We start from the raw sequence: 24,694 nt of genomic DNA on the forward strand, positions 1-24,694 counted from the left end.
GATTTCGTGGGTATTATCTGTTTGATAAACGAGTTCGATTTTTGAAGTGGTGATTCCTATTTCTGTTCGAATCAATCAACTGTACAATCGGTCGAATTTATCTGATCAATCTATTCGTGATCATCATGTCATCATATGTCGATGTTGGCCTTGCAACAATTCATGTAACGTTGTGATTATTCGATTACTCGTTTTTTTGTTTCGTTCCGTTCATTTCGTTCATTCGTTAATTCGTTGTTTTCGGTTTGCGTTACGTGAGTGAATCGGTTGATGAAGTTTTCAGGTCCTGGTGGCGATGATGATGGTTGTCGATGCCACGGGATTGGCGCTTGTCCCCTGGGATCGACTGTCCGTTCTCATTGTCGTTGGCGTTGCTTGGTTCTTTAAGTTCTTCATTGTAGGTGAGTGAGTGAATACGGTGATTTGTTACGTTTTACGAATTTTCTTCGACGATCCTTAGAGCTTTTATTTATTTATTTCAAAAAATTTCGACCTATTCGATAGTAGATTTAAATGTGGCGACTGCTTGGGAATCGCTACTACTAGATTCTCCTCAAATATTCAGGATAGTGACTGAAATATGCATGTTTTCTGTGTTTTATGTTCACAAATTGTTTTCTCTTTATTGAACGCACTTTTAAAAGTTTACACTGAATAAAATTGTTATAGTTTTAATGATGTATCCATTTGCTATCTGCTTGGTGCACTCTGCCAATTAGTATCGCGTGTTTCGTTATACTGTACTTGTGTCGGTCTCTCTGTATGTGTCTGGATATGCTGTGCTTGCTCAAATCACATTATTCTCCAATCCTGGAATCCTTAACTGTAGGTTTTTCCGTCTGGCTTGAATTGATTGATTGGTGAAGGCTTTTTGTTTATTTTGACTCTAAAAATGGGGAAGGGAATTTACTTATTTGTTTATTTATTCATTGAAAACACCTACAGGTGTGCCATAAAACAAAAACAAGACGGATCATAGTTCAGGAGAATTTTGCCTAAATTTTAGACAACAAGACTGGCCCTTCAAAGCATAAGTGGTGGTGGATTGGCAGGTCATTCTCCTGCTCTCCTGAAGGAGGGAAATCCTCGTGCGAGATCCTTTTCCCAGATCCAGAACAGTACGGTAGATAAACGGATGCCAGCGTTTGGGTGGCCAACTTGATCCCGAACGGAGGAATCCCTCAGGGACCCTTGGCGAACGGGTGGGGGGACCTCTAGAGCTCTTTCGAATTCTTTGAGCAGCCCGCCTTGATTTGTGCAGTGAGGATACCTGGAATTTTTTTGATAGTGACAGTTTTTTTCTCGAAATTATGTGTTGGATTGATCGTATCGATTGATTTCCATGGGCAAATTAATCTGTGCAATCAATCCAAACAATCGAATTAAACATTCAACCATAATGAATTTTTGAAATCGATTTCTTCTCTTGATAATTGGCAAAGTTTTAAGCTGGGTATCGTTAATGCTGGGCGCAAACCCTGGGATTCATTCCACGTAGAAAGGTTCTAAATTGCTGACTCCATTCATCATAGAATTGAACCTCTCGGGAGGTACTGAACAGATTTCGATCTTCAACTCGGTAGATCTCTTTCTTTTCTGATAAAAGCGACATGAAAGGAGTGAAATTGGTTCTTTTTGCGGACTACCGACAAATTAACTTCGCATTTCAGCTATTTAGATTTTTTTCTCATTTTTATTTTGCAAAGAGTGTACTTACTATACGATGGGCGCATTCAAATTATTAAAATTAAATTACTCTACTATGAAGAAATCCACATTCTATATCAGATAAATAATAGGGTATTGAGAAATAATGTTTTTTTTACGGATCTCAGGATTCTGCTAATGGCAGACATCTGATTTTGTTCGCAGAAAATGTACAAGGAGTTTTTCTTTTGCAAAGCTTGTTTTTGTTTTACAGATAAATTTCCCTTCTATGTATTTTTTTTTTTTGAAATCCTAAGCTCAAAACCAGAAAAGTTTCTCGTATTCGGCACTACGGATCACTCGAATTTCGGGCAAATAGTGAAACAAATAGAAGCTACAAAAAAGTAAAGCGAGAGAAACATTTAAAAAACAAATAAAAATGTGTTGTTTTTCTCGGCGAGAGCAGATGTCTTCTCAATGAGAAAAGTGGTTTCCGCTCAAATTACCTTACAATACGTTCAAATAGAGTAATTTTGATCGTTTCACTTTGAAAAAAAGGCATTTTTTTTCGGTAACCTCTATGATAGGATAGGATAGTAAAGCAGTACCTTTTTGGGATTCTTTTAAGGTGATAGTTGGCTTAGGCTCGAGGGGAAGCAGCCAGTAATCTAAAGTTCCACGCTTTTGAAAGTTTAGCATCAACACGTCGTTGGAGCGGTGAATAACAGGATTTAACTGTTATAGCGTATCTAAGAAATAGTTGAAGTTACATACGTTTGAACGTGGATGACGAGAATTTTGAATAAATTTCCATCGCCCGCTTTGAGCTCTTGTTAGCTAGAAAAGTGTTTTCTGTTGTTAGGGTTTTTATGAAAAAAATGGTGTTCCTACATGGAATGGAACCAGGAGAAGATGACAATTCAAGCGAAATTCGATCAATCGACACGTGCCTAACTTCGATCATATATTAAATACGACTTGACAACAGAACTCTTTTTCTTCTTCTTTAACGCGATCCACCGTTGCGTGGTTACTAAACTTTCAAATCTGAAAAACGTGAAAATCACTGCCTACTTCGCCCACGATCCAAGTAAATATTAGACAAGATTTTTTTCTTGGAAAAAAAGTGCAATTAGACCAGCTTACCCTGTATATGAGTTATAAATTGGTGGTTATTTCCTTACTCATGGTGTTGTGGATCGAAAGAAAAACGAATATGTGTTTAACACTTCCATAGACTTGAAAATCTCCCTAATTTGCGGAAAATTTTCAGCAAAAATAAAAAAAAATTTTGATTGGATACTGTACACATGCTAAAAGTGCACAATTTCGAAACAATTATTGTTTTTACATATATTTCTGCACCAATTATTTGGGACAGACAACACAAAAACCATTTTATTTGGAAGGATTTTAAAATATTGTTCAATTAATAACCAGTTGTTCATTGTGATATTTCGTAGAGATTTCATTTTCCATTGTTTGGTACTGTCATGTGTTCATTGGTGATGAAAACCACAAATGTGACGAAATTAATTTGTTTTTTTTTTCTATCGAAAAATTGCTTCTTGCAATTTCTTCGAACACCTCGTTCTTTGAAATTTTCGAAATGGTGCCATCTTAGCTAGGCGTTAGGTCCCCCCTTAAATCTCTTTAGCGGTGTCTTAACAGCAATTTTTGAACCATAATTGATTTTTTAGAGTGAATTATTGTTGTAATCCTTATAAAAGGAAAAAAAACATCTGCTAAATTATTTTTCAGCCACAAAAAAAGGACAGCGCCAGGTTTCACAACAATGAATTATCTTCCGATTCTTTACAAAAAATTCCAACTCAATCAAATAGGTTTTCTTCTCTTATTCCCTTTGGTGCACCATTGGTGCATATATGAATAAATAAATTAATAAATAAATCGGGTCAAATATGCTCAGCTGTGAAAACATGCCCATCTTGGACGTTGTTATGTTTCGAAAACATGATTCATCCGCGAAATTCGATCATCATCGTCTTTTGTGTCCAGATTTATTTAATTTCCTTTGTAACTTTGTGTTTTTAAATAATATTTTTCAAAAACGTTTCAAAATGAGATAACTGATCCTTCCACTGATTTTTCTTACTATTTTTGACTCAAGCAAACTTGCAGCGCTCTGCTTTTATACAAAAATTTTTACTAAAATATATTTTAGATTTAAGAATGTGGTCATAGGGAATTTATTCTCGAAAATAACGATTAATTGTTGTGGAAAAATTGATTATTACATCGAATGTTGTTCAATAATTGGTCTTTGTTAGCGTCTTAGATAATTTCTTAACGACCGATTTATCAGCAGAATCACTTGTTTGATCGATACTGAAACATTTATTCATTCCTTTATTTGCTATTGTTTTGCTCCAATATAGCTCTGCAACGTTGTTTATGTTTTCTTTCTTGAACGTATCGATTCGTTTCGTTTACTGCCGCTTACGGATAGGAATACGGCTGTTCTGCAATGTTTTTCTGCACAATTCATGGAGTAGCTGTTGAATTTTTCTTGCTCTGCTTTTTCTACAGCACAAATTCCACTTTTTTTTTTTTCTTCGTTAGACTTCAGCTCATTCTGGTTCCTTGGGTTAGTACCCGGAAAATTCCGGAGAATTCTCGGATATGGGGTGCTCTAGTTAGTTGCTAATTTACCTAACCTTAACTCAATGAGAGTAAGGAGATTTTTCTCATAGAATAAGTCTCAGAATCATGTCTTAATCTTAGTGTTTCGAAAAAAATTCTCATTTCATCCTCATTTCGAAAGTCATCGTTTATCTCGATTTTCTATCTGTTGTAGTCCTCCCGTTCTCACACGCGATCTGTGTTGTTAACTGAGTACCGCCGAATTGATCGACATAGGCTCAACACCACTTCCACACCATCTCAAATGCTACTCGCAATTGTACATCTATTCGTCGTATGTAAGTTTCCTGAGATTTCTTTTTTCGTTCGTTCAAATTTTGTGTTCTTTATTATTATTTTTTACGTTCTATCACACATTTTCTACAGTTTTATATACGCTGTTCATACTTTTTTTTTCGTTCCACCATTTTTTTTCTCATGAGTTTTATTTTGTTCTCGCTTAGTTATGTCATGGAATGTCACTTAGTGTAGTTTTGAGAGTTTTTAGTTCTTTACTGCCTGCTATTTTTTTTCAAACTGAGTGTCGTTCCCGGCTGAATTTGTAGTGAAGTTCCTGTCCATTTCTATTCCTGCCTAATATTACTGTCTTTTTTTCCTTTTTCTCCAGAAAAAATGCATACTTCAGTCACTATTCGGGATATTGAAGAGGAATTAGTATGAGGTACTAAATAGAGAGGGAAAAATTACCGAGATAAATGCCTGAGGTTTGCAGTTGAGGTATAGTCGGTATGCGTATTAGATTAGGAAAAGTTTTTAACTTATTTGATTGTTATCAATATACATAGCCACTATTAGGGTCAATTTCCACAAAATTAGTCAAAAACTTTTTCATTCTGGTGCTAAATATACAAATATTGATATTCTCTCAAATCCAAGCCTCGTGTTTTATCAGCCGCAGTTTTTTCGAATCCCTCTGGGATTCGAAAGATTTCGCTAAGACTTGAAAGGATTCAGCTATCCACCATTCAACGGAAATGAAGGGCAACCACGGTTTTATTAGCGGCATCCTGAATTCAGGGGAAAAGAATTGTGTTATTCAGTCCGATTAAGGGAAAAGAGCTTCGATTACCATGCAGTTGGTGAACTTAAAATAGTACGAAGTTAAATAAATCGATGAATAGAGCCGAAAACAATGATTAGATTTAGGGGTTTTCCCTAAATTTTCGAGTTTTTTGAGGTTTTTGAATGACTTTGAATTTTTCATAGATAAATTGGTTGAGGTTTTTAAGGTTTTTGAAAGAGTTTGAATTTTTCGTAGAAAAATTGATTGTATTGTTGATCTACAGCTTAAGAAACTTGACTAATCTGTTCACACCATCAAAATTTTCCCTCTTTCTTGAGAAAAGAAATATTTTATCAGTCAATTCTTCTGTATGGATTTTATGTCTTTGAAATGCTAACGATCGCAAAACGAGTCCTTTATAACTACGAGCTTGACGAATTCCCTTTCTCCCTCTCTCTCTGTTGAGTTAAGGAATAATTCATGAGCTTTTTTTTTGAAATTTAATGCGAGACGCGACGATGGAATCAATTGTCGAAATCGTTTATGTTATTTCTGAGCTTTTTTTCTGTTTAAGAAGGAAGCATGTTTTGATTTTTCAATTTTATTGAGTTTTGTATTTTTTTTTGTGTTAAAGTGGAAGTCGAGTGAAAAAAAAAACAGAATTTTTGACAGCGGTGGTATTTTCTTTTTGCATTTAATCGCGGCGTTAACGGTATCGAAGCTGTTCCAGAAATTTGCGCTTCTTATAAAGAGCATCAGACGAGGCATGGGAAATTTTTAAAAATTCCAAAAAAAAAACTACAAGAAAAAATCTTTGGAAGGGCAATACGAGAAATTAAAAAAAAAACTTATTGAACGGTGATCGTAGGAGTAGAATGGGAGTCATAAGTAAAAACTAGAGAGTATAACATTAACTAATTAGATTTTTTTTTTTGAAACAATGAATGAATGGATGAAGAAAAGAATAGATGAAAATCTGATGAGCATGAATGATTCCTCTACCCAATACTTGGAGATTTCATGACCATAACTCAGGCAAAATCCGAAACCCATGCGTTTCCGCTGCGTCAAAGGTTGCCATAATCCCTGTAAAACTTTTCTTGGAAGCACCTGTTTGTGGACCCATGACGAAGTAGTTGAGGAAAAAACTTAACCGTGTTCGTAATCTTTGAAAAGCGTACATATTTTCGGGGGAAACTGGTTTATCGCTAGATCGTGGTCCAAAAATCGCTTGAATGCAAACGGACACAGCAAAGAACCGAGTTCGGGCTAGTTGTTTCCACTCCTAGAAATGTCGAGAAATCCTGGAGAAGTGAGCAATGACAATTTTTGTGATGAAATGCCGAAATGATCAAACGCAACAAAAGTTTTTCCCTTAAAAGAGTTAGAGCAGACAAAAAAAAAGAAAGGAACAGCGTGCGTGCTCGGAGATACTTGCCATCGAGAGTTATTGAATGTTTTTGTTTGATAAGGACTGCATCCAGAATAATTTTCCTAGAAATCTTTCTAAGGTGATTTAATCACCTTAGAAAGATTCCTAGGAAAATCCTGGGGTGATTCGGTTAAGAAGGTCTCGTCGTGCCCAGAAAATCACCAGAACTAGAAAAAATTTTAGTTTTCTGAACTTGGGTGATGGAAAACTCTTCTGAAAACGGTATTGAATCGAAATAAAATCTAAAGAGGGATGGGGAAAGCGTTTTTCTAGCCAAACTGAACAGTATAAAACAAATATTGGAAGAAAATTTACTTTTCATGATCAAATTTTCACAAATATCTGAAAGGCTCAGTACATCTATAGTAATCCTGCGGCATCTGAAATATCGAGAATCGCCCATAATAAAATTTTACATCGCATCAAAATGAAGTGAAAATGAAATAAAGGTTTGCAACACGTGTAGCGGTGGTGAATGTTCGAGAATTTTGACAAAAAACAGCGCCGAATATTATTTCCAGTCAAAGTATTGCATTAGATTTTTTAAAAAAATTTCACTCGGATCAGAAATATCAACTGTTCGTGCAAGGGTTTTTTTCTTTGCTTTCTTTCACTAAGATGACCGGAGGAGGTTTGGAGGATGAGGAAAGTGTTTATGCGTTGTTGATGCTTTGCGAACGATGTTGTTTTCATTCTATTTTCAGTTGGTGGCTCTATTCCATACGTATTTCAATATGCGGAAATCCATCATCGACGAAACGCCCAGGGCTTTTCCCTATTCGTATGTCTCGCATTATGCATTGCGAACATCCTTAGGATACTTTTCTGGTGAGCATTAAATTTTGAATTGATTGGAAAATTTCCCGGTTTTTTTAATGATCGCGAATTGTGCCCGAACACTGCTATAAGTTGGTTTTTTTCACGTGCAATTTTTAGAGTGGAGGAATAATTTACGCATATTTCAGTTGCATATTGAATATTCTCTGGGTGAAAAAAGTGAAGAATGGTTTAATTTTTCTCGAAATGTTCCATCGAAACTTCCTTGGGATTTTTGTACTTAAAACCTGTATTCCTAAATATTATTTGTTCTTTTAATTATAAAAAAATGCACAGGAACAGGTTGAGAATCATAATGATAATGTAAGATAACGTCCATGAAAGATTATCTGATATTCTAGTAGTAAGTAGAAAGGAAAACGTAGCGAGCTCACTGGGAAAGTGAAGGAGAACCAAAGAAAATGTTAGAATTGCTTACAGCAACGACGTTTCTGTTAGAAATGATTGATTTTGGTAACAGTCCATGTTTCTGCTGTTTTTATCAGATCTTAAAAAAATTGATAAAAATGACATTTAAATCTTGGTTTTGCGGCTCACGTATGAAATTTCCCAAAGAAATGTTTTTGGTTTTTTTTGTTTCTATTTTTCTCATTTTGATTCATTAATGGGCTCTTTTTCTTCATTTTCATGTGGCATTCATATCACAGGATAGTCTAGAAAATGATAATATTGAAAAATTCAATTTCCATCGTAACAATCCTAATCCTTATTTTTATCGTTTTTATCGTTCGTAATCCTTTTCTCATCGCCGATCCATCTTTAGCCGACTTTTTAGATGACTATTAGTTTATTTTTCTCACTTTGTAAAGACAACACTTTCAAAAAGTACTATATATAAATTTTACTCGCGACTTTGTCAGATATGAGGCGCGTATGTGGGATGCCTAACTAGGTACTGTTGTCCCTCGTGGGTCCCACTCCTGCGTTTCAAGTTTCTCATTAACACAGAGTTCTCACAATTTGCCGGGTAAATTCTTTGAACAATTTTTTAAATCGACCCTGTGATTTGAGAAATAAAACAGGGAAGTTCTCCCGATGTAATTAGATTGAAGCATTGAAAAAAAAGCAGAAAAAAAATTCTGGATTTTTGATTTTATGAGTATTTCCCGTACTTGGAGTACTTGAACGCTGGAATCATCAAGTGCTTAGATTTTAAGATAGAGAACCGTGAAGTGGAGGTTTCAGGATGTTGTGCATATATAAGTGAATGAATGAAAGAAAGAAAGAATGAATGAATGAATGAATGAATGAATGAATGAATGAATGAATGAATGAATGAATGAATGAATGAATTCCACCACGTTTATAGGTTTGGTAAACGATTCGATTTGGCATTGTTGGCTCAAAGTATTGTGATGTTCATATGCATGATCTTTATGTTGGAGATCGCTGTCAGAATGAATAAGAAACATACACCAAAAGCTCAACGGAAATCCATATTAAGTGAGTAATTTCATTTTTTTTTTCTCAATGTATTTCCTCTATTAGCGGTCGGGAAATGTTTCTGGAGGAGATATCCGTGTTCTTAAGCTTTTTTCTTCGCTCTTATTTTTCAAATTAGTTGAAAATTTTTAGATTTTTTTGGCTGATTAAGCCTGGGAATCTGTGTTATCTATTCTTAATTTTCCTACGAACGAATTCCTACGCGCGAAATCAGTATTTCCCCTCGGTGACGTCATCGCGTAGTGACGTCCGTCCGCAGAAGAACCATATGATGAGTTCACCTCAAACATCCTCATAGCCACAGATATCAGTGCTAGTGCTTGCCTATTCCACATGCCAACGCATACATTATTCAAGTCCACCACTCAGCAGAGCGTGCGAACTCACTTCTTCCTCACCGCGCTTTTATTCTCTGCACCATCCGTCACTCACATGCTCTCTCATTGACCCGGGCTTGCAACGCCATACTTTTTCCCCCCTCCCGCATACTTCTCTGCTCTTTTGATCTACGTCGTCAAGGTGTGGTTTTTTTTTTTTTTTTGAAAGTGAAGCGCTACTGCTGGAATTATGGACAAGTTTAGTGAACGGAATGGTGAATACACTTGGAAACAGGGTAATCTGAGGAGAAAAGAGCGTCAAATGATGGTTTATTGGTTCCTAGAAACCGGATCCCCATCCAGGGTTTGGATCTGGGCTAGCCAAATGGCCAACGAACCCCTCCAGCAAAGATAGGGTGGGGTTAGTAGGCCATTTGGAATTACACAACCCAGTAGTGAACGTGTAGCCAAAGGCATGGCTAACGACCCCCCCCCCCCCCCCTGCTCCCCTCACCCCTGGAAGTTATCAAGGATTCTTTCCTTACGATTCGTGAATCAAAATATTACCTTTATTCCCCAAAATTGAAGGATTTGGTCGTATTTTCTTAAAAGGAGCAAATCCTCACAGTTAACTGTAAGGCAAAAAATATTGACTTCAAAATCATCCTTAGCCTCTTCTCGGAAATTTCTTAAATGTCACTTATTTCCCTGTTTACCACTTATTTTAACGTTATTTACCATATTTTAACCAAAAGCGCCTTTTGTCCCCTGAAATCCTGCATAGAAATGATTCTACTAAAACTAAAACTAAACTAAACTAAAATGATTCTAAAACTGTAGTTGCTGAGTTTAAATTAAGGCAACTTAATAAGATTCGAAGAAGCATTTCCTTGTTTTTTTTTAAGTCTCACATGGAAATGATGGTTCGATCCCTTTTAAAACATGCTTTAAAAAGCTTCCATCGAAATAATTCGAAATTTGTAGGTACCTTTCGCCACCATATCAGTTACCCCCATTTATTTCTTTTTTCACGTTTAGAGCAGTGGTGTGCGATCTCGTAACGAGCTTATAAACCCAAAAAAAAGTGCTCTGTTTTCAAATTTGCAAAGTTTTGTAGCCATGACATAGAAATCTTTATTAACAGGCAATCGGTGAACAATTTTTTTACATACATTCTATGTTCATTGTACTACAAGAAGAGAATATTTGTACCCGCAATAAGAAAAAAAAAACAGCACGAAAATTAATGGAATTTAAAGAGAGAGAGAAAAAAAAACGAGCGTTTGTGAGCAAGCGTTTAGTAGTAGTAGTACTGTAGGAAATTCAGAGGTCAGCTTCTTTAGTGTCACAAAAAACTTTAACAGAGCATGAATTATCATTAGGACATGTTTTACATTCACCATTTAATGAAGGCGTACCAGATTCGTTCTCATCGATCGGTAATAACGCACGTGACGATGGTGGTGGTGGTGGTGGTAGATCGGAAAGACGTCGTGATGTTTCATGATAAGTGCTGAATCCGTTCGTATCCGTGTAATCATCGTGCACACCGCCATCCTCGTCCTCTTCAATTATCATCATTTTTACGGGTGCATCACAAACCTAAAAACGACGACGCATCGCATGGATTTATTCCGGATATTTTCGAAAACTCGAGGAAATTTCCCCCAAACCTTCTTCTGAAGACCGAACACGGCCGGTTCGGTTTGTCGTCGTTTTTGACAATTTCGTTTCGTCAACATCACCGCCTTATTCGGATCCATTTCGAATGAACGATGTCGAGTTTTATTACGAGCACGATTCCCATTTCGTGACATTCGTTGCATCATCCGATCCGGAGGTGCAGGTATCAACCTCGGCAGACACCTATGTGCAAATTGCCATGTGGGGAAAACGAGCCGTAGCGCGGATCGTTTGAATTCCCGAACGGTAAACGAGTAGATGATAGGGTTGAGCATCGAATTACAGTATCCTGAAATAGAATTTTCCCTCTGATGCGGAAATATGGCTATTTTCTGCTGTATTTTCTTCCGGGATAACAATGCCATTACGGTTATAAGGAACTAAATCGGTTGGCATATATATTATTTGTTATTTTTATTTCTATTTCTGTTATTTTTATTTGTTATACCGCTGTAAGTGTAAAGTATTTATTATAATGTTGGAAGTGTAAGTGTAAAAAAAGCAGTTCTGTTCCTTTTTCCGCGTTTTCCAGTTGAAAAATCAATAGTTTTGTTGCGTTCACAAGTTTTTTTTTCCTTGAGTTTTTATGCCTTTAACGGAAAAAACAAAACAAGCTAGTCAATGTGGGTCTCATTTAAAAAAAAAGAAAGAAAAAAAAGGCTCCTCGAGAAAATGCACGCGAAATTTGATGGGATTTTAAAACTTGGTTCCTCAAAAATCTGTTCCATTGTAAAAACCGATGTTATTCCATTCTACCACAGAGGACAGAAGAAAAGAGAAGGGCCTCTAATTCTGGATTGTGAGGACAAACGAAAAACAGATTTGAAGGAATATAATTAAAAGAATTTTATTAGAATTAAATTATTATTGATATATTAGAGAACTATATCGAATAGATGAGAATGTACAGGTTTCGTGCAGTCAGCTTAATTTTTAACAGAGTTCTGAATAAAATCGCTGCTTCAATCTTTTTAGCAGGGTTGATTAAATCGTTTAAAATGCTAATATCATATTTTCAAAAGTTGAAGGAATATGAGCTGCTATTTTTTTTACAATTTCTCGGATTTCGCTTCAAATTTTCTGAGAAAAAAATGCCAATTTCCTGATGCCCGCAGATGAGCTACGAAATCTCTCATATCTCCCTAACGTTTCCGTGTTTTTGAAGGATTCGTTAATTGTTCCTAACTTTCCTTAACAAAAAAAACCCCCCAAACTTACAGAAATTGGAGAAATACATTGGAACACTAGTTGTCTGAGAAAAAGTTTTCTGTCTAGTAAGCAAAAACTTTTCTATGTGTCCAATTCACGCAGATTTTTGGCCCTCAAAGATTAATCCGTAGGCGTTCGCCTGAGTTCCGCAAAATCTTGAAACGAAATCCTGTTTTTTCCGCTGCTCAGTGCTTGTTCATAGATGGGAACATAATTTGGCTTTTATTGTGGGAAAAATGTGACATCACAAGAGAAAACCGTAGTAACCGTGAGTGAGATCTGTTTCGTTCGCCCTTTTTTCTTTTCCTTCTTATTTTTTGTCATTATGTGTGCCCTTTTGGCGGATTTTTGGCGACCCACCCTTCTTATCAGCTTTTTGACGCTAGACTGTTTTATTTTATCACATTTCCACCACAAATGATGTGAATCGTTCGTATGCAATTTTTAATTTTTATTTATTTTTTAGTTAACGTTTATTTTTAACTATTCAACTACTTTATTTTAACTATTTTTTTAATTTATTTTTCTATTCATTTAATTCTTATTTTTAACTGCAATTTTTCCGGGTAGTCTTAGGAAATTAGAAGAAAAAAAATCATTGGAAAGTTGCTATTCGACACTTGACATTGATAACTTTATGGATATTTTTGGCCCTAAATTCCTCTAAAGCTCCTAAAATCTTTTTTTTTCGTTAGAAGAAAAGTTACCCAACGCACCTAACCAACTGGCAAGATCGATGGCGATCGGTGAGATGCATCCATGGCACTTGTAATCTGAAATGCACAACCTTTTCGTTCATCCTCGTAAGCTTTTCGTGGTTGTCGTCGCCGTGACCGCCGGCCGCATACACATACACACACACACCCATAACACATAGAATGAGAGTGTGAGGAGGCGAATCAATCGCACTCCTCTCCTCACACATACTCACGCTCTTCTCACTCGTTCACCGGTAATCACATAATAGAGTCTTCGTCGGCTTTTACATATGCTGCTGAAACTACGTCAGACTACGTCGTGCATGTATGCTGTAATTTCACCATGATATCCCCTTAGGATATCTAAGACACATGGAGGACTTGGGGGTCGAATGCTTTCCCGGCTAAGTGGTCCATAAATGCTCACTAATTGGCTGATAAATAAGTGCACAAAATTTTCTGATGAAAAAAATGTCAAAATGGAGCAATAATGGATGGACTTCCTGCAGATTCAACAAATTTCAAGAGAGCAGGATTTCTGTTCCAAAGTTTTTAAAGTCGTTCAAGAATTTCTTCATGGAATTGAATGAGCTAAGCACATGGAAAGGAACTCAGCAACCATAAAAACCAACACGAATTACGATTCTAGATTTTCATGGATGAATATAAGGAAATTTCTAATAAAATACTCACTTGTTAGATAAAGACTAAAAAATGGTAGCCAACAGAAAAGAAACGAGCATGACACAACGCCAAGTGTTTTTGCGATTCGTTCATGGGTCCTTAAGACACGACGTTGATGCTCAACCATTCCGTTGTTCTTCCCAAAATGCACTCGAAGCGTGTTTTGGGTCTGTAATAAATAAGCGAAGCATGAGCAATTACTATTCCCATTTTAAAAAATACGAAAAATAAAAAAATATCATCAAAAATAAGGAACAAAATAAAAGTAAAATATTAGAAAAAATGGAACAATATGGAAAGGAAATCTATTGACAGGGCTTAAATGAAACAAAAATTCGAATATCATAGCTGTTTTTTTCTCTCTGAAGAATCGGTTAACGCCGAAGAAGGATATTGTCCTTTAAAACTTAGGGAGGATAGAGAAATATAAATATTTACAATGACAATAATGTGAAAAACTAAGGCATTGGTTAGGCTCGGGGACACAAGAGTGATCGATTCACCGATCGATAAAGACGAATTCCCTTACTTTTCCGAGAAACCAATCAAAACAGAGTCAACAGTTGATTCTGGGGCGATTTACTTCACAGCAATTGATAAGAAGAAGAAAAATTTAAAAAAAAAACACACATAATGAAAAAAAACACAGAAATAAATGTAGGAAAACGGTGAGGTGTAAACTAGAAAGGAAAAGAAATTTTAGTAGGGAGTTCATTCAACAAGAAAATAAAATACCCTGTATCTTGAAAAATAACGTGTGAGGAGCAGATATAGGGCAAACATGGTCCCGTGCTCTCAAAAATCAATAGAAATCCAATTGAGTGTAATATTCTAGTCTTCAAAACATTAAAGTTTTCCCACATAGGAAATATTGAAAGGAATTGTACGAAAACTTGAGAAAAGGAACAAAATGCAGTTTTCTTTTTTTCCCACGATCACTCGAACGCGTATTTTTCATAGTGACGAAGAGATAAGTTGATGAAATTTAGATAAATAGGGCAAACGAGATCCCGTGGTCCCAAAAATCAATAAAAAAAAATCTTATTAAGTGGGTAGAATTCCGAAATATTTTGCTGAATAAAGCGAATTGCTTGAGGCAACACCCAACGGCAGGAATTGAATAAAAATTAGACGAAAACTGTATACACATAGAAAATTATTCAGGCATTTTTAAATGTGCCCAGCGCCGATCGATATTTTTCCCTTGAAGACCCGCTTAGAATTTATTTATATGGGATACGCGAGCTTTTCTTCAACTCTTTTTTGTTCTAGTTTGAAAAATCCGCAATTTTCGCGATAGGCACGGAAAAATTGGTTGCTAAGAGAAAAAAGTCTATTCTAAGCTTTATTGCTACTCATACTTTTTGAGAATCAGACATAAATCATAAAGAAATCCGAAAAACTTCAGGAAATAGACGAATAAGCTAAGAATTACTGTAGACATTACCTGTTGACTGATGGTGTTGGAGAGAAAATTCATATTATGACCTAGGATCATCAAAAATCCTCGATCAAGCGCTCGTTGTCGATTTCTAGCCAATTTATAAATTCGCCAATAAAGTGTAAGTGTAACAGATGCAGGAAGAAAGAAAGCGAATATGACACTATGAGCCAAATAGCGAATTTCGTTCCCGGCAAAGCAGATGGACTGAAAAAATAGAGTTTTTTTTTGTAGAATCCATATTTACCTGTTTTGGAGAACAGTTTCCCCGAATTTTTGCGTTATACGTTACTTGAACTTATTTAAATTCCACTCCGTATCCTCTAATTCCTAGTATGGGTCGTGAAAAATACAATCCTGAATTGATCTGGCGTTGCTATGGATTTCAAAAAGATATATTCTGCAAATGCAGACAATATACGTCTTTAATTTGTATAAAAAAACTAATACCTTGCCTTTTTTTGAAATGTAAAATACTAGGATGGAACTGGGACGAAATGCATTATTGATTATTTGGCAAAAATATCTTACCATACTTTGGTAGCGGTGGTTACCCTACCCCGTTTTTATCTAAGCGTCTTTGAGTATCTCTTCTACCGATCGATATTTTTATGCAACATATAGGGTGGGCTTAGGAATATTTTCATCCTCGACCCGCAGTCTTTCTTCTATCCAGAATTCAAAGACGTAGATAAGCATTAATGTGCAAAAAATGCAATAAACTAGCACTTTAGTTATTGCTTCTGGGTTTCGACGCATACGAGGCCGATGTTGCGAGAATTTTCGGTTTTTTTCGCTAAAAATAATTAAAATTATTGAATTTTCTATGAACGATGACACTATGCCTTTGCGATGTGTAGTTGACAAAAGTTCAAAGTTATTTTGTCACGAAAAAAATACTTGTGGTGATGGAATAATTTTCATTTCTTTTTTTTTTGCCGAGATGTAACCTCTGAGTGGATATTACTTTTCACTATGTGGCGGAAAATTCTGGAAAACTGTTGACTGTAAAGGGAACGTAGGAACGTGGGGGCTCTCCACTGTACTATAAATCCAGAAATACTGACATCATCATAACATTGCGGTTGTTCCCATCGTACTGTAGTGAGAAGTATTGAAGAGGAGAATGTCCATATGATTATCATCACCAGAATTACTTTCGTTTTTGTAACCAATGATTTGTACCGTAATGGTCGAGTAACAGCCAAGTAACGATCGACCGAGATCACACAAATAGTTACCTGAAATTTGAAAATATATATATATATATATCTGCACCTTGGAAAGTGTTAATTCAATATTTCTATTTTTCTATATTGTATATTTCTAAAAAAAAAAACAGGTGCACTTTTAACTTGAGCCCCTTTTTTTTCTTCGTGCTCTACTGCTTAAGTAGAAAATTTTCTTTGGGAGAAAAGAAAATAAGTCAATCCCAATTTTTGAGTTTAGTTGCAAGCTTACTTCTAAGGATTTATCCAAGTTATGTGAGAAAAATTTTCTACTAATATCTAAATGTTTCCCGATGTTTCCCCAATGTTGAGAAGGCGATTTTAAGGATCGAAGCGCGGAGAGCGGCGGGCGAGAGGTAACCGAATAATCTTAGTTTTGAGCGCGCGATTGGCTGCCGCATGCACCTCAATGTCGAAGAAAAACGGGTGAAAGCCCTTGATGGTCCCGAAGAAGAAAAAAAACACACGAAAATGTCCATGAATCGACAGGTGCATTAAGTAAAATGAATGATGTTAGTGCTTTGAAAGAAATGAGAAAAACGAACAATGAAATTTCTTATTCGCTTTGTCTTAGAAGCTATTGGAACGGCAGTTCATCAGCTCATTTTTAATGATTCCGAGAAAAAAAAACACATGAAATATTTCAAAAAATTACTGCAGTTCTCTTTTTAGAACCATACCTTTACGATATTAGCGTGCAAAAATTGGGAAAAAAATGGAGAAATGTAAAAATTTGAAGAAAATTCCTCTTTTATCCGTTTGCTAGAAACCTTTTGCGACCTCTAAAACATTCAGCAAATATAAAAAAAACGTAAAATGAGATGTCTGTAGCCTTCAAAACGAGGAGAACATTTCAATATGACTTTGGTAACTGAGAAAATTCTCATAATAACATGAAGTAAACAAAAATCTTCTGAAGGAGGATCAACTCGTTCTGGTGACTCAGAAAAATACTTTTTTTCTTCGATGAGACTTCTTATTTTGTTATGAAATAATTTGGTATGTTGCCAATTCCCGCCTAAGTCCCCAAAATTCGTTATTTTCCTGAATATTTCATGCGAAGTTTCTAGAATATGTTAGGCGCCTGTTATTTGTATGTGCTTTCTGACTTGCAAACAGATACCGAGTCAAGTTAGCCTAATTAGACCTCCATAGATCTGTGGAGGTTTTTTTTGTCTCTCTTTCTTCCTCGAAAAATTACCACAGAAATTGTATTGATTCGAGAAACAGAGTTGAGAGTTATAAGCGATATTCAAAGAACACAGAAACTCACCACAGAACATGTGCAAAAAGTGACGTCAGCCGCCACCCATACCCGACATAAAAATCGGCCAAATATCCATTTTCTATGGGCTAAATGAAAAGCGCCCAATGGCAGAACAATTACACCGACAAGAAAATCGGTTAGGCCAAGATTCCAAACAAGAAGTGTTGTGTTCGTACGTCCAACACGTGCTTTAAAGAATAACACCAACAAATTTCCGAAAACAGTCAATAAAATAATGATTATCACAGGAATACAGCAAATAACAATCAATGGTGTAGGCAACATTCGTGCCTGTGGTGCATATTCGGCAAGTCGTCGAAGCTGAAAAAAGATTCTGTACGATGCCAGATTTCCCAGAAGAATCCATGAGGTTATTCCAGAAAATTCAGGAAAAAAAACCCTGACCTGCTCGATACATGCATCAGACATGTTGTAATTCTCGAATAATAATGGGTCGAGCATCCCTAAGATTGGAATTTGAAGTACTACTTTCAAGCTGAGCTTGAGATTGAAGAATAAAGGATAGAACACAAAAATAACAGCGAAAAATTGGAAAAAATGATGCTGATAGAGAGGATATGAAAAGATGAACTTAAAGAAAGAAAGAAAAAAAGAAGACGAACGAATATGAAATGTAAACAAAAAAAAGATCAGTGATCGTGAAGAGCATATAAGTTAGTGAAGACGTTGCATGCGTTGGCGCGCGATATATGCGCCTATTGGGCGGGACCTAAGTGGCAAAGGCTCCTCTGAATACATGCAGAGGTTAAGCGATCGCCGCCCCGAAGCATATGCGATTTTGAATGGGTCGAGCAAATCTTCTTCACTGAACGTTCGGATAGATTCACTTGTTTTTTGAATTGGAATGACGTAAAACCTTGAAGCTGAATCATACTGTAGTTTTAAAGGCATCACAACCACGAATCTGGAGGTGGTACAGAGTTGCGGTGGAGTATTCGTATACGGGATCGTAGATTATTGAGAGAAGGGTGATTCCGTTCATTTCTTCCTAATTCCCGTAGAAAACGGCCCGGAAGATACGACTTCGAGCGTTCCGGCGCACTATTCTCTACAAGGAGTTCGATTGGAGCGCGCCAGCCTTGTGCACGCGCAGCATCTTCCGGGCCGTTTTTTTTAACGGCAATTAGGAAGAAATGGACGGAATCACATTCCTTTCCATAATCTACTATCCCGTTTACGAATACTCCACTTGAAATCCGTACCACCTCAGATTCATGGGGTGATGCTTTTAACTACAGAAACTGCATTTATTCTACAGTAATAAATCAATTTCTGAACATTAAAATGTACAGGAAAAAGTAGAAAAATCCATACAAGGAAACGCTTCATGGAACGGGTAGTTTTGGGACTATAATGTCCGCTTTATGCAAGTGAAAGAGGTGGTTCGATGTTCTACCCAACGTTATTGATCGAATTTCGGTGCTGGTGTTGTTACAAATGAATTTAAAATAATAATGGCCGAAAAAAAAGAGTTTTAACGAGAACCGCAGCGCCAGAATCGTGATATATACTGGGATATCAAACACAATACAGGAAAACTGCCGGCGCTATGATCACATTTATTCAGGAGGTCGTTTACAAAAAAATTTGATGCGTTTCGTGTCGCTCCGGAAAAAAGAAGCCAATCGATAACTCGTACACGTGACCAGAACAATTAGAAGTGCTACTGGTACGTGCTCGAGTTAATCGAAGAACAAAGGGACCTTGGATGGTGATTGACACAAATGAATCAATACTTATATTAAATTTTATTATTTTTTATTTATTTATATTTTTCCCTAATAATATTAAATATTTCTAAGCATGTAAGTATAATTTTAAAATCTTTTCTTTTTTTCAAATGAAAAATTACTGGCGTCCGATCAATTTGATTAGGAGGGGGGTAATTACAAGGTGATACAAAGAGACACGAGCTACAAATTTCGGCTCTACTACGACAATTTTTTTTTTACTTGACTTTACTTTTTGATTGGAAAGAATTACTTGAAGTATTTACACATATATTTCCAACGTTTTCCACCTTGCTTGATTTTTTTTTTGGTTGCAGGGCTGTTCCCATATGTTTGAAATAACCGCAAACAAAACTCGGCTGTTCTCATGCCCATGTCATCGTAAAGCATTGTGTGTTGAACATCTCTTTTATTGGTTCTTTTATCGATTTTTAAGTCAATTCGAGAAAAAAAAAACCATTTTTGCCAAAGAAACTAATTGACATTTTGCAAATATGATCTCAAGAAATTTTTCGTGGCTTTAACGACTTTGTTTCTTTTTTTTTCGAATTTTTCCCTGGAAAATTCAAAGAAGCTTTTCTAATAGTGTACGATAGGCTTTAACGAATTCTAGAGAACCTTTTTAAAATTCCGAATGAGAAAATATTAATTTTATCGGAACGCCATGACGATATTCCATCGGGAGTGATATATTTAATGTTCTGAAAAAAAATATTGACATAATCTAATGGGCTGGAGCGGTAGAGTAATGAAGAGATATGAAATTTCGAAATAAACCGAAAATGAATCCTTTGTCCTGATGAAAAAAAACGTCAAGTATCGTTTTTCTCGTTTAAAAGTAAGCTTTTTGAGTAAATCGTCAGTAAAACAAGGAATTTACTGGAAAGATTGTCCTAAAACGAAAAGCATCTGTGATTTTTTCACAAAGTTCTTAGAATGAATAAAACAGAATAAATGAATGAATAAAATAAATGCAACACAGACCACCACAGAGCATTACGCTGTGAATCGCTGACTTTTAGCCGTAAGTGTAGAGCGATTCACATAGTAATGTATCATTCTCTCCCACGATATCCACGTCGTAGTCCGTAGTCACCTAGTCAACGCGGCGATTCGTTAGCGTTGATTGAGATGAACAGTCGGATTGGATTTGTGCAATACACAAAGTACTACTTGAAAAATCCCTCAAGAAAATAGCAATGTTGAAGCAACGCAACGTCCCTTTCTTCAAATAATCACCGGTCAATCACATCTACGTGATTCACGTAGATGTGATACACCGGTGATTCACCCACCTATCCACCCACCCGCTCACTCGTCCCCATACAACTGAATTGAGTGAGACAGCAGAAATCCATCGAGTTATACTGCTAATTTCTTAATCCAAAGAAATTTGCTGCTAGACAACGCTGCACTGAAGCAGTTGGGCTGAAAACAAAAAGCTGAGTGTGCGATAACTTTGCTCCACATCATCTTTTTGTACAAAAAAAAAATAATTTGAAAGATTTGAAAGGCTTAATGAGAAAAATTAAAACCAGTTCTTGTTTTGAAGCAAACTAAAACAACAAACAAACGCTGAAACACCCCAACTAGCTATTAAAAAAAATTGATTCGATTGAAAGTGGGTTAAATGAAATACGATACTCATTCTTTGAATAGCAGAAAAAAATCTAAGAACTACGCAGAGCAGAAGGTAAACAACTTTCAAATTCCAACTTAAAGTCACATGTAAACCGCTAATTGAAGTCCTCATTGTAGCCTTGTGGATTGAAGTGTTTGAGAAAATTTCATTATTTTTTGTACTTTGAATTGTAGGACCCTGACTTTCTACTGACTAAGATCAGGAGTTCGGAAAAATTTTGACTAATCTTTGAGTTGTATTTTAGAGAAATATGACGAGCGGATGGAATTTTGACATATAAAATCTTCTATTCTCAAATGAATTAGTTTTTTGCGGTGAGATACGTGGATGACTTTGCTTTAGAATAATTTTCTGCTCATTTTTGGACTGACAAATAGTTTTAAATAAATAGCAAATAATAATAAAGAAATCAAAATAAGGACTTTCTTATATTTCCTTTTTTTGCGAATAAAAAATGTATCTTTACGGAAAATAAACTCTATTAAGCTATGAACTACAAAAGTTATTCTACCTGTGAGTTAGTGACATCTAGTGGTTTTTTTTTTCTGAAAATTTGGCATATGTAGAGGTTCGAGGATTTAGGAGTTATTTTTAGCGATTCGGAAATCTAAACCTATGTTTGACGAGCACTATCGGCTTTATGCTCCTCTAGCGTTTCTGATGTCGAGTATTTTCCTTTTACTGGAAGCTTACAGGGGTTTCCTAGAACCAAAAACACCCGGTTCGGATTTCCTACGTATATAAATTTGGTCAAATAAATCTTAAATCCGGTGCGAATAGCATCAAACGATGTATTCGAAGATTAAAAAGAGAAGAAAAAAAAAACTGAGAACATGACATTGGGATGAAGGAAGATGAATGAAGTAGCGTGAATAGTACCCGAGGATTCGATGGCATTGTTTTCGAGGCGGGTTTACTTTGAAGATGGATTGTTATGAGCCATGGCTGGGGAGCAACAGCTTGTAAACAATGTCTTCGTTGACAGAGAGGATGGTGGTTGTAGTGATAGTGGCATGGTCATCTCCTTTTCTGAGTTAGAAATAGTTTTTTATTGCCAGGCTCATGGGGTAATCGTCCTATATTCCATGGCCACGGATAAATTATTCATGGATAAATACGAGGAGCTAGCTAACCTTTTAAATTGAAAAAAAACTTAAAAACTATTTATTCACGTTTATTTTGGTTCCTTTTTTTTAAAACCATGCACTGGCGCTGCCTTCGCGGCCAATCCAAATATAAATCAAGAGCAGCCGAGCATAGTCGTGTCGGTGACATTATGAGGGAAATCGACGATTGATGGACTGAAAAAACGTTAGAGTGATTCCCAAGAGATTCTAAACGTCCTCAAGGGAGATGAGGTTGATGTGTTTGCTGCACGGATGGATCAGCGGAGGGCTCGATTGCTAATACTCGATACGGCTCAAGAACCTCGTCGACGTCACTTACGAAACCTACGGATATCTTGGATGACAATCGCCAGGAAAAGGAGCCAGTGGAAAAGATCCTGAAGTCTTCTCCTGAGTTCACTGAACCTGGGCTAACCCAGTATCCAAGTATCTAAAGGCGCTGATGAAGAGGTGGTCTTGCAGAGATTGTTCATGGAAACGTGACTATCCAGAAGCTTTATAGGAAGAAAATGAAAAAGAGATTGAACATCCGTAATATACACGAGCAGTTCTGACTTTTTTCCTTTAAAAGATGTCTCCTAGAGTTAAATGAGACCTTTAGACGGAAACATAACATAATTTTTGGAATCGTTTATACACAGGATTGATTTTTGTTGCTCAGCTGTCGTAATTTTCTTTGAAAGAGTGCTGCTGCCGTTTATTTTATTTATTGTATTGTGGTCGCCTCTAACGCACGTGACCACAATACAATAAAAAAAATAGAGAAAAACAATTAATAAAATAAAGAATGAATAGTTAGCGAAAAAAGGGAAATGAACTTTGTTTCCAACAGAATTCGGTTTTCTTGGTTTTCGCTCCAACTATTTTTTTGTATCAATTCGTTCAAGGATTACTTGACATTCGTTGACATTGACATTATTAGGACAAGAGCTTATAATATAGAGTAAATATCAATGAATATTATGTTGCAAAACAATATGTTGCATTTTCTTTAAGTTAGGGACTTAAAAGCACTGTTGAAGAGTCCTGTTAAATGCGAATAATCTCTTAAGAAATACAATTGTAACTTAGATTTTCTAATTTAAAAAAATCAGCGAGATAATAGAAACGAAGGAGAATAATTCCTGTGAAAAAGATGATTCATCCACGTTGTACAATACTAAGGATACTAATGGCCAACTTTTTGCCACTGTCCCACTTTTTGCCTTAACGTGTCCTCGGAAATAAGAAATACAGAATATTTTTTTCTCACTTAAAGGCATCACCCCACGAATCTGGGGTTGTGCGGGTTTCAGGTGGGTTATGCTTATACGGGGTCGTAGACTGTGGCGAGGAAGGTGATTCCGTCGATTTCTTCCTAATTGCCCGAAAAAAACGGGCCAGAAGATGCGGCGCGTGCACAAGGCTGGCGCGCTCCAATCGAATTCGTTGTAGAAAATAGCGCCCTGGAACGCTTGAAACCGCATTTTCCGGGCCGTTTTTTTACGGCAATTAGGAAGAAATGGGCGGAATCACCTTCCTCCTCATAATCTACGATCTCGTACCCCGTAGGCATAACCCACTTAAAACCCGCACCACCCCAAATTCGTGGGGTGATGCCTTTAAATTTATGAAAATAGTGAAGGTGGGGATGATTTTGGAGAACATGCGCATACAGTTGAATGAGATCCAAGGTCTAGTCGGGTTGAAAAGATCATGGGTGATCTAAAAAATTTTTTTATTGAACAGTGCTAACGTATGTAATTGTAGTGGGCACTGAATGAGTAACTGGGAGACCTCGTGGAACGATTTGTACTTTGATTTCTTCTCGAAACCGCATGGAAACCGCAACAATTTGGCATAAATGATACCCTTAATGTAAAAGTCAGTGTTAGGTCAAAGTTCTGTTTAAAAAAAAAGAAATAACATGAGAAGAGAATCGGAAAGTAGAATCGGATCTATCGTTACGTTTTTAAATTTCCACGCAGATAAAAATAGTGAGGCGGGAACTCCCCTACGAAGAGTATACGGTAACCTTGTTATATACATGTGCTCATATTCCATGCACTCTCTCTAAATATTCTCGAAATATTGAGTTGGAAGAGAAGCCGCTTCCATTTCTTCATGCGATTTTCTCACGTTAGAATAGAATACGTTCACTAATTATATTAGAATTTATTCAAGCGTATAAAATATAAACAATTTTATATGATGAAGGAAATAAATATAATTTGAGGCACCTAAAATTTCCCTATAGGACCTTTAGCGGAAGCGTAAATAGTTAAGGTCAAAGCAAAGGTCTATTCGCCAGTCACACGAGCATCCTAGACAGAAATTTGCACTTCGTGGATTTCTAGTATAGAGTGCCTGAGAAGATCAACAAGGGATCCAGTAACGGTCGGTAAATCAGTTGTTCACTATTTGAGGGAAGGAAGAGTTTGCACTTATGTTGACAGTAGGATATGAGTTGCAGAATCCTCATGTTCCGGGATTCATTTCCTATATTTCTTCTTTTTTTTCTTCTATTTTCTATTTTCATTGTTCCACAGATTACTATTTTTCTCATTATTGCATTTTATTACTTATTTTATTTTTGGATTAGTCTGCCATCCTTGCTGAGTAGCCTCAAGGAAGGCTAATC

The 24,694-nt window shown here is 36.3% G+C and overlaps 2 protein-coding genes across 5 annotated transcripts in view; one reads left to right on the forward strand and one right to left on the reverse strand.

Moving 5' to 3' along the window:
* Positions 1 to 125: 125 nt before the first annotated feature.
* Positions 126 to 24,694, forward strand: part of RB195_004251 (uncharacterized protein) — a gene marked incomplete at both ends in the record, with an annotated part of 36,810 nt that continues 12,241 nt past the window's right edge. The window contains 5 exons of one of the 4 annotated variants that reach the window (XM_064181308.1): positions 126 to 164; positions 284 to 397; positions 4,466 to 4,589; positions 7,451 to 7,574; positions 8,893 to 9,026. In XM_064181308.1, coding sequence (XP_064033277.1) covers positions 126 to 164; positions 284 to 397; positions 4,466 to 4,589; positions 7,451 to 7,574; positions 8,893 to 9,026 — 535 coding nt within the window. Of the gene's footprint in view, positions 165 to 283; positions 402 to 4,465; positions 4,590 to 7,450; positions 7,575 to 8,892; positions 9,027 to 9,706; positions 9,811 to 23,575; positions 23,622 to 24,694 lie in introns of those variants that run through there. The other 3 variants (XM_013442706.2, XM_064181307.1, XM_064181305.1) reach the window with 3 other exon arrangements.
* On the reverse strand, positions 10,667 to 18,016 carry RB195_004252 (uncharacterized protein; the record flags this gene model as incomplete). The annotated part of the gene is made up of 8 exons (XM_064181322.1): positions 10,667 to 10,945; positions 11,017 to 11,315; positions 12,952 to 13,008; positions 13,627 to 13,786; positions 15,065 to 15,265; positions 16,126 to 16,299; positions 17,561 to 17,875; positions 17,960 to 18,016. 8 exons carry the CDS (start codon positions 18,014 to 18,016, stop codon positions 10,667 to 10,669), a joined length of 1,542 nt encoding a protein of 513 aa, XP_064033278.1.

This window comes from Necator americanus, chromosome I (assembly GCF_031761385.1).
Source record: "Necator americanus strain Aroian chromosome I, whole genome shotgun sequence".
Lineage (NCBI taxonomy): Eukaryota > Metazoa > Nematoda > Chromadorea > Rhabditida > Ancylostomatidae > Necator > Necator americanus.